Consider the following 10364-nt stretch of genomic DNA (forward strand, 5'->3'; position numbering starts at 1 on the left):
TGAGCACATCCTCCCTTTGCTTTCCACCACCTATCCCTTTGAGCAGTTCTCCAGGTTCTCTGGCACAAGAAGTGTTTTTTTTTTCATCTCCTTCATGTCAGCAAGAGCACAACCCATAGGAAAGTAGAGGTATGGCATACAAGTAATGAAAGCAGAAAGTCTCGTTTCTCTGCCTCTGAATGTTTTTTTGGTCCAATGAGAAAAACACTTTTTTTCCCAAAATTAATATGTCATTTTTTTAATCACAAAAAAGTGCTTGGAGTTTTGCACTTCTGTGGAAATGTGCATAGAACCGACTTCTTGCCTGACAGTAAGAAATGTTTTTAACTCAATCGTTTCTTAAAGTTTATATTCCCTACAGTAATGTTCATAAAGCTCCTCTGTTGTACTCGGTGCAAGGAGAAAACTGGCAAATGCATTCAAAGCAAAGATAAGTTACCATTTTAATGATTCCTTGTGTTGTAATTTATAAATCACTCAGTATCTTCCTCGCAAAGCTTGCCTTCTGTTTTTAAAACGTACCCTTTTGTATTCAACAAAGGGTTTCAGTGCAATAAGCATTAAGGTGTGTCTCTTAGCTTTTACCTGCAAGCAATAATGATGTTGTCAAGCGTTTCAGATGAGACCAGCCCAGGATTTTGGGGTGGGGAAAGACACTCTGTTATACAGCATCTTCAGTGCTTCCTTCAGAGGGAGGCAGAGACACCTTGAAAGGCTGAGTATAAGGACATCTACCGAGTGTCTTTTTACATAGACACCAGACTGGGGGGGGGAGGGAAAAGGAACAGGCTTGCAACCATAACTCAGTTGGACTTGTATCCAAGAAGTCAGATGCAATGGATTGGCTCCCTCACCGAACAGCTGCTTTTCTTTTCCTCTTATTGGTAAGTCAAATTTTACAACAATATCTGGAAACTTTGTGCCGACTGAATCTTCCTCAGCATCCCATTACATTTCACGGTTTAAACTAACAACTCTCCACCTCCTATCCCAGAAAATCTTGTGAATTTAGCACAACTCGCATTTTAAAATTCATTTCTAAGAATTCTATACAAGTAATTTAGGTTTTTTCATTAAATGCTCACAAACGTTTCTTTTGATTATGATTTTGTAGTCTTTTGATGCTTAATATATGTTTCCATGTTTAATGCTTCACTTTTCAGGAGAATATTGTTATGGGTACTATTTAAGGAGTCCCTTTTTAAAATAAAAATCTTATCATTTCTAAAAGAAATCCTGATAACCTGACTGGATATTATTTTGTTTTATGTCTTTATTTTTTGTTAATTGAGAGAAGGTGAAAAGCAAATGTATTTTTCTAAACTGGATAGTTTCAGAACTGGAAGAATCTCTAATCAAGAGAAAAGGATGGAATGTAGTGAAAATTATATCCAAGCAAAAATCAAGACTTACTATTACTTATTTCATACTACAAAGAACTCCTACCTTGCAGTGCGTGTGTGTCGGAGCATCCATGTGCCAAGCAAGCGAATGCATGATGAAAGTGTCACTGCTTGGGTTTGTTTTTTTTACTGTACAAGGAAAGTTGTGGCTATGGTGAAACAAAATACTTGTATAATGTGTTCATCAAGGCACGGAACTTAGCGAGAAATGACTTAAAGGAATTACGGTGGCCCTTTTACTCCTGCATTGTGTTTTTTTCCTTTTTGCATGGACTTTTTCACTCATCTGTGCTGCTCATTTAAATTTAGGTAGAGCTTTAGGGCCCTAAGACTGAAAAGGATAGAATTTATTGTATAGTTATGTTTTCTTGTTGCTTTTGATTTACATAATGTATTACTTTGTTAACTCCTTTTCACTGTCAACTCTGGAGCTATAGTGGTCAGGAAAAAAAGGAGTATGTTTTTGTAGCATACAAAATCCTGAAACTTGTTTAAAGAAGGTTATCCATGGGTTGTATCTTGCAGACATCAGTAAAGTAGAACTAACTCACACAAGGCAGCTGCCAGGAAAATAATGACTAAACTTGGCAAAAGCACGCTATGGTTCGGATATGTTTCTACTTGTATAATGAAGCAAGCAGGTCTCTGAGATTGGCATGTTGCACATTGTGCTAAGAGTGCCAGATTTTTATATAACATCAGTGAATATTCATTTTACTCAGTTACCTGATGTTACACACTCCAGATGGGTTACAGTTTAAAAAAGAAGTTCACTGCATTGCATTTAAATCTATCAGTTCAGAAAAGCTTTTACTGTTTTATCTTCTCTCTTCAACCTTGAGTATTTTCATTCTTTCAGTGTATTGTTATGATTGTGACTGATTTGGGATGTGTCAAGAAAAAGGAGTGACCAAGAAAACTGACGCTATGTTTTGATGAGTATCAAATATTCAAACTCCCAGAGGAAATGATTGTTGCTCTTGTTGCATGCTTCCCTGCACAGCAGTGGTCCTGGTGGCATGTATAGCATAATAGTATCTTTCAGTGCTGCAGAGGAAAGTGATGGACAAACTGTAGAGATTAAGTATATTATGTAAATTATTTTAGTACAAGACTGAAAAGCAGTCTTGGCTTTTGGCTTGATTAATTTTTCATGAAAATTACCTTAGTGTATGTCTGCTTAGTATATGATTAATAACATGTATCAAATAAAAAGTCTGTGGAGTTACACATATTTTAGCACGCTGCTGCATCTCAAAAAAAGAAAAGTTACCAGCTCTGAAACTAATAATTCTCCATATGCATTTCACCATTGGTGGGACTGATTCTGCAACCCCTACTCACATGACTTCAAAGGCATTATTCTCATGAGTAAGGGAGTTCTGTTTGTGGTACTTGCGCTGACACGTTTTATGGAAATAACCTGTTTGATCAGGTATGACTCTTCTCCTGCCAGCCATCATGTGACAACTAATAATTTTAAATTCACCACATTTCTCATATGCATTTTTGTCTGGCTATATTTTCCCATGTCTTATCTATGCTTTATTTTCCAGTTGTAAGGCTCTAGTTACACCTCCTACTCATAAACTGGGTTGTACTTAAAAATATTAACGGGCTCAATCTTCTCCACTTTGGCACTTGCATACCAAACATCTACTAGGGTGTAGCCAGGAAACTGTAGGCTACTTGGAAAAATTTAAAAAATGTTGTAGAAATAGAAAATAAAGCAATTCTGCATCAGAAGTATCACCCAAGATGAGCTTCTTAAATCTGCAGTTACATTTCTGAGTAAAAATGGCTCCTAAATGGCATTCAGAGCCAGTAGAGTGCTAGCTTAGAGACTCTAATGTGTCTTATAGTGCAAGGACATATTAGAATTCTGACATTACTGATAAAATTTATTGAGGAGAGCATGATTAGAGCACATCTAACTTGAAAAACCAAAATTTGAATGATAATGGCTTACAATGTCCATCAAAATCACTTTTCTATTCATTTTTTAATGGTTGGGCTCAGTTACACTACGGAAATTCATTATTTCTGTATGACTTGTCCTCTGCCACTTTGCTCAGTAGAAAAGAAACAATATCAGTGGAATCTTTCCCAAAGTGGTCTGTTCTTTGAGTAAATACGTTTAAAATAAACACAATTTTGGAATTTATTCCTCTGACTGACATAAATATTATTATATTTCGGATGAAATAAGAGTCGGATCCTCCATCTGGGGTACAGTACAAAAAACTGACTTCACATGCTAAGGCAGGAAGAAACACAAACAGCTAACTTTTGCAGAAGACAAACTGGCAGAAAAATCATCCCCCGAAATTTCCCCTTAAACCTGAAAGCACATTCATTAGTGACCTGCAAAAATGAAAAATACAGACAAAAACCGATCTTTCTTTTTATTTAAAGTTATCAAATGGCTTATTTTTAAGACAAGATTGAGTTTCATATTTCAGGTTTGCTTGTCATTATTTCACATGCATTGGTACATCTTTTCTTAAAGAAGTGCAGAACGTATGATGGGAAAGGTTCATATTTCAACCCTTTGCAAGTCAAAGCTTTGGCTGAGTAAGACGTAAAAGTCTCAAAACGCTGACACAACCAGAGCTACCATGGCACCCTGATGAGTCATATAATGTATGTGAGTTCTCAGCACTCCTCCCATCACAACCAGTAACAATACCGCCGTTGACTTCAAAGAGTGAGAAGGAGATCCAATATGAATAATGCTGGGAAGATGTTAAAGGCATGTTCAGTCATTTAGATACGAGTAGGTGGAGGAGGGAGGATTCCGTAAGTGCGTATAATATATAATATTGCTCGGCAGTCAATTAATGATTAGTTAATTTGTGTTTGTAAATTGCTTTGAAGGTGCAAAGAACCATGCACATCCTATAGGCCTAATTCTGTTCCCAGTTACATCAGAATAAACCTAGAATAACTCCAGTGTGACTCTAAGGCATCATCTTCTGTATAGGGTTCATCATAATAAAATACAGGTTTTCAGACAGACTACTGTGAGAATGACTGTCATAATAAATATGTCTTCTGTTTGCACTTTTCCCAGCCCACACCAGAAGCAGCTTGTGCAACTAGCCTCAAGTTTCTCTGCATTTTTCAGGGACAGCACATCTTGATTTCATCCTGGTCAGCTTGCCTGCCCCAAGGTCCTCAGTATACATTCCACATATTTCAGTGCCTCCTCTTGTTTAAACTGTCATTAATCACTGAATCTATGCAACGTACAGCATGCAGACAATCAGATGCTAGTTTAAAAGGGAAATTTGTTCACTATTTAGAGAGTACAAAACTATCTTGCAAACAGATGTCAAAATGTACTTCTTCACTGGAAATTGCACAGAAAAAAAGAGTTTGCCTCACATAGAGATGTTACACATTGGCAGTTGGAGTTGAGGGGAGCCTTCTAGCTGCTAATGGATGGAAAACATTAGGAAGGCAGGAGATTTTTCAGCCCTGGATCATGCTGAATAGATGTCACTCCAGAACTGCTTAAGTTTAGCTGGTGAACCAGGCAACTTTATCTGGTGTCTGTGTGCCCTCAGTCCCTTAGCAGTAACTGAAAGAGAGTTACTGAATACAGACATCGGGTTCATCAGATCAAGATTTTCAAGAAACATCACAAACTGTACTGAGGACTCAGGATTCAAAACCATCAAGATTTCTTTAATGATTTTTCTATTGGCAACATGTAGTAGCAGGATTATTGCCTTCATCAGTAAGGGACAAAGCTGGAAACAGAGGGCCTTAATTTACAATTGCCAACATTACTGATGAATTAATTATTGGAGCTCCCATCATTGGTGCTCCAGTGGATGAAACTTGTGTAAAAAGGATATTTTTCATTTCTTGGAAGCAGAACTCCATATAGGCTAGAAGTAAGGGGTTTAATGAATATTATGTCTTTAAAAAAGAGAATTCTTTATAGCTTTTTCTTTACGGAGACACCCAACACAGATTTTCAGCTAGGCCTTTTAAGCACAAGAGTGACATGACTGGATGTGAGATATTAGTTTCACTGTTAAATAACAGAATATGCCATAGGTGCAGTCAGCAGACAAGATTCACTGGAATTGCATTAGAAGGTGTATACTCATAATTTTCTGGGTCAAGACAATTGCTTGCATGCCAGAAAGGATTTCAGCCTAAGGGTGGAGAGGATTTCGCTGTACTTGCCAAAGCAAGCTCTGTTATGACAGTGTGATCGACTGATATGAAACGCTGAATCAGTGCAATTTCTGGTGGACTTTATCAGTTAGCTCTCTGGTGAGGGTGTAATCAGCACCTTCCACTCTCCCATGTTTCCCCAAGCCACAAATGGGATTTAAAAAGTACAGGCTTTAGTTGCTACCAAGGTGAAAGCACCCCACAGCTTAAATGGAGTCTGATACTGCAGACTGCCTTCTCCAAGATGAGTAATGACTGCAAATGAATGCCAACTGAAGATTTAAACAGTCACGAAGATATTAAAAGCAATACCGATGTGGTTAACACAGCATGAACATATCTATTTCCTTTTCAAAGACCTAAAACAACTGTAACGATTTTCCTGCAAAGTTATTTTCTTAGCAATTTGTGTCAATATCTTGCTCAAAGATACAAACAAACAAAAAAAATCTTACTCCATGGGCAGTCTCATAAATATCAATGTACTGTACACAACAAAGAGGCAAAGTCACATTATAAACTCTCTCCTTCACAGATTAATCTAATCTTACTCTATTGCATGTAACATGAATATTGCATTTAAACATGAATTAAGAGGAAAATAGTCTGTGCCTATCTTCCAGTCTTGAGAGAACAACCTTGCAATACACTTGAATTTAGGAAACTCCCATGACGTGAAGTTACTAACAAAGAAAAGGTCATCACAGATTATATCCATGCAATGTCTGTCCTAAAATACACAAAACAGAATGTCAGTCAAAAAATAAAATAAATAATTAAACTTTACTGGGAAACTATATAAACTTGGAAACTTGGTAACTATAACCATTAGTCACATTTGGCAAGAAAAGGCAAACTCTGCACCAACTTTTTGAGTCACCTAGGTATTTTGTTTCTCCCAATGATGAATGAAGCAAGCATCCAGTCCTGCAAATCCACGTTCTTCACCTTTCATGATCTGAAGAGATCCTAAACCTAAGCTCTGAAGAGATATATTGACTAAGTGAATTTCATTTTCACACTTTATTTAGGAAGAAGGTTAATGAAACTGTGCTTTCTTTTAAATTCTGCTAATCAAGAAATTGATTATTTTCTATGATTTTAATTTTAAAATAATTTCATATTGCATCTAATTCTCTGAACTTTATTTACTCAAGCCTTTGGTTGTGTAGTTAGACCTCAAATCAAAGCCCACTGAACTTTGAAGCAGGGAAGCCTACCTGCTGATTTCAGTAGGCTTCCCATTATACTTTAACTTCAAGAAATTTTTTTCTCCTTTTGTTAAAACTGTGTATTGAAGTATTTCAGGTCTACTGTAGACTAAGTAAGAAAAAAATAAAGAATAAATTATTTAGAATAAATCTTGCAGCCATTACTTTCTCTTTTTTTTCAGCTGAGATGGCTACAATCTAAGAATCCATGTGAAAGTTGCATTTTGATAATAGGTATAACTTAAAATTTGCTACGGCACATCTCTTCACAGTGCCCTGAAAGACAGAAATGATTTTGAATGTATTAATTTTCAAGGAATTGAAGTGATGGATATAGAAAAAAAATGAATGGTACAATAAAATTCACAGAAATACTTCAGCTGTGACCTAGATAGGTTATTGAAATAGACTTCAGAAAACATACTGCTCCTGCCCTGCAATTCTGCAACGTACAGTGGTTGGGTTTGAACTACTGCATTTTGCCCTGCATTTTTTATGCTAATATTTCTATCATTCTTGCAGGTACTCCTGGATTTCAGCACAGGATTTCATGTAGAGGTAATAAATATTTCTTTAGAAACTGATTTTTGATGTTGTGAAACATAATTTAAGAATGACATGGAAAATTCTAAAAAAGGGCATTTCTGAGCTTGAAGGTTGAAAATATATTTAAATATTAAACAGCTGCAAGTAACAGCTTGTTCATCCTCTCAAAAGAATTTCTCCTACACAGGAGTACTTGTAATGTACACATGCACAGTTTTTGAGTTTGGGACTCGTTAACATATTAAAAACATATATTCTATAAAAATTTCTTTTTTCCTTCTTGTTGTGGGATGCTTTAAATATCTGCATTAATTGAAAATATATTGAGGTTGCTGGTGATGTGACACTGTAACTCTGTATCATAGGTAAAAGAATGGAATGGAAATGGAACGGCAAGATGGAAAACTTTCAGAAGACAAAAACGTGAATGGATAAAATTTGCTGCAGCCTGTAGAGAAGGAGAAGATAATTCTAAAAGGAATCCAATTGCCAGAGTAAGTAGAAAGCATAGCAGAGGTGTCCACTGACAAGGAAGCTTTTTCTAAAGACATGCTAATAAAAGAGATTTAAAAGCACATTTGCTTAGACTAGTCAAAGCAAGGAATGCAGAATAAAAGAAAGGTGACTAAGAATTTCCAGCTTTGCTGAGACAGTCTCATAAGGCAAATGCACAGAGCTGCTGAGGAGTGACCAAAAGCTTCCTAGAATATTGCAGTCAGTCTCCTTCCTGGAGAGCTTCAACCACAGTCTCCTTACTGTGCAGTGTCTGTGTACTAGGTCAAGATATTCTTTTCTGACTCTTAGAAACTCCTTGAATGAGCGCAAGTTCAAGGATGGTGCCTGACTCATGTAGACAACAAAGCAAAGAACTCAAGTTCCACGTTATAAGAAGGACATAAAAATATTAGTCCAAACAAGGGCAACAAAGATGGCGAAGAGTCCGGAGGCCAAGACCTGAGGAAAGCAGCTGAGGTCTCTTGATTTGCTCAGTGCAGAGCAGAGGAGCTGAGGGGAGGCCTGATGGTGGCTGCAGCTCCTCACAGGGAGCAGAAGGGCAGCGCTGAGCTCTGCACACTGTGACAGCAACAGGGCCCGAGGGAACGGCATGGAGCTGTGTCAGGGGAGAGGCAGCTGGGGGTTGGGGACAGGTGCTGCATGGCATTGAGTGCCGGAGTTCAAGGAACATTTGTACAAGACTGATTTTGTTTGGTGCTGTGTAGAGTCAGGAGTTAGACTTGATGATCCTTGCGGGTCCCTTCCAGTTCAGGATATACTGTGATTTCATGATTCTATTCTCTTTCCATGACACTGTCCCTAAGGAAGTACAGCTACTCTTGGAAGTTTGTCTCCCCTAACATCTACACTTCACTGCTAGAAATCTAAGAAAGAGAAATCTTGTCCAGTACTCAAGTACTACAGATGCAGCTGTAGGCTGATTGTTTTGTAGAAAATACCTAAATTTGTTCAATCAATTGAATCTTGTGATATGTGGTTGGGAGAAAAACTGCCATAAAGAATTTTTAATGAGTCTAATAATAGGGAAAAAGAGCACTGCGGGTGATCTCTGTAAAATTCTCAGTATAAATTACTATTATTTACTATTGCAGATTCGATCAGACTGTGAAGAAAATAATCCAGTCACATACAGCATCTCTGGAGTTGGAATTGATCGTGCCCCTTATGGAATATTTGTTGTTAACCCAAGAACAGGAGAAATTAATATAACATCAATAGTGGACAGGGAAGTGACCCCAGTATTTGTCGTAAGTACACTTCAGTTTATTTCCCTTTTTAATGATGGAGGTAGCTTAGAATAGGAAAAGCACAAGAAGAAAAATGTTCTATTTCATTTGTTTCAGATTGCTGCTTTTCTTCCTTTGCTTTTGGTTTTAAAATGAGTAAATATCTTTATCTAGATACGCTGCTTTGCAAAACACTCAGTGACTGGTATGGATTTGGAACCACCTCTTGAACTTCGAGTCAGAGTTCTGGATATAAATGATAATCCTCCTATATTTGCACAATCGGTATTTACAGGATCTGTTGAAGAATGCAGTATGGACAGTGAGTAACTACATTAAGCCTATTATGGTAAAGTCAGTGAAGAATCCAGAATATAGTTCATATAAGCCTGGTGTGTTCATTCTACCTTTTCTTAGACAATGACATACTTTCCCCAAAGCTACTGGAGCAGAGGATGGCTCAGAATGTTATTGGAGCACGGCTCAAGCTCAGTGCTAGAGCAATGCTTCCCTCTCTTCTTTGCCCACGTACAAATACTGAATATTCCAGGTCCTAACTGTACGCTCGCACAGTTCCATTAAATGTGAAAACTTAGAATAAATCAGTCATATCTGAACTTCTAGAAAATCTCATTTTAAACCATGGAGATTTCTTATGTGGATATCTACAGGCTCAGTAGCCACCAATTTTACCTATTCCCTATGGCAGTTTAAGGAAGCTCAGTGAAAATCTACTTTATTTCACCTAACATTAGTCTTTAATGAATTTCGAAGTCATTAACATTTCATCATAATCAGAACAAAATTAAGCTGCTGTTTTTCTTCATAAATGTCAACAGTAAGATAGCATTTTTTAATTTTTTTTGCACCTGATATTTAGCACCATGTTCTTTTTCTGCAGGAACAAAGCAGATTTTATGATTCAGTTTTAATTTTTTTTTAATTTTATTTTATTCACAGACACGCTGGTGATGAAAATAATTGCATCAGATGCCGATGAACCAAATCACTTGAACTCTAAAATTGCCTTCAAGATAGAGAGTCAGGAGCCTTCAGGCCAGCCAATGTTTATATGAATAAATATACTGGAGAACTCCATCTAGCAAATTATCTTGACAGAGAGGTATTATTTCTATTTCCCAAGTCAAATAACACGATGCTGTTGTGTATCTCTAACAGTGATATGATGCCAGGGCACATGGGGGGGAAGGTAAGCAAGGTGGGAACAGCATGGGGGAGGGGAGAGAGAGAAAAAGTGTGCCTTTTCCAAA

General features: G+C 37.2%; 1 protein-coding gene across 1 annotated transcript; it reads left to right on the forward strand.

Annotated features, from left to right (window-relative positions):
* The first annotated feature begins 640 nt into the window (after positions 1–640).
* LOC104910330 (desmoglein-4-like) lies at positions 641–10364 on the forward strand. Its single transcript, XM_010708895.3, has 6 exons — positions 641–884; positions 7328–7363; positions 7717–7845; positions 8959–9114; positions 9268–9415; positions 10054–10364. The coding sequence occupies exons 1-6, from the start codon at positions 837–839 to the stop codon at positions 10167–10169; spliced, it is 633 nt and encodes a 210-aa protein (XP_010707197.1). The 5' UTR covers positions 641–836; the 3' UTR covers positions 10170–10364.

The sequence above is a fragment of the Meleagris gallopavo genome, chromosome 3, assembly GCF_000146605.3.
Source record: "Meleagris gallopavo isolate NT-WF06-2002-E0010 breed Aviagen turkey brand Nicholas breeding stock chromosome 3, Turkey_5.1, whole genome shotgun sequence".
NCBI classification, from domain to species: Eukaryota; Metazoa; Chordata; class Aves; order Galliformes; family Phasianidae; genus Meleagris; species Meleagris gallopavo.

Excerpts from the sequence above, each read along its gene's own strand:
- LOC104910330 (XM_010708895.3), top strand. The coding sequence starts at position 837 with ATGGATTGGCTCCCTCACCGAACAGCTGCTTTTCTTTTCCTCTTATTG. Across the intron at positions 7,846-8,958 it reads AAAGGAATCCAATTGCCAGA|ATTCGATCAGACTGTGAAGA; the intron begins GTAAGTAGAAAG and ends TTACTATTGCAG. Across the intron at positions 9,115-9,267 it reads AAGTGACCCCAGTATTTGTC|ATACGCTGCTTTGCAAAACA; the intron begins GTAAGTACACTT and ends ATCTTTATCTAG.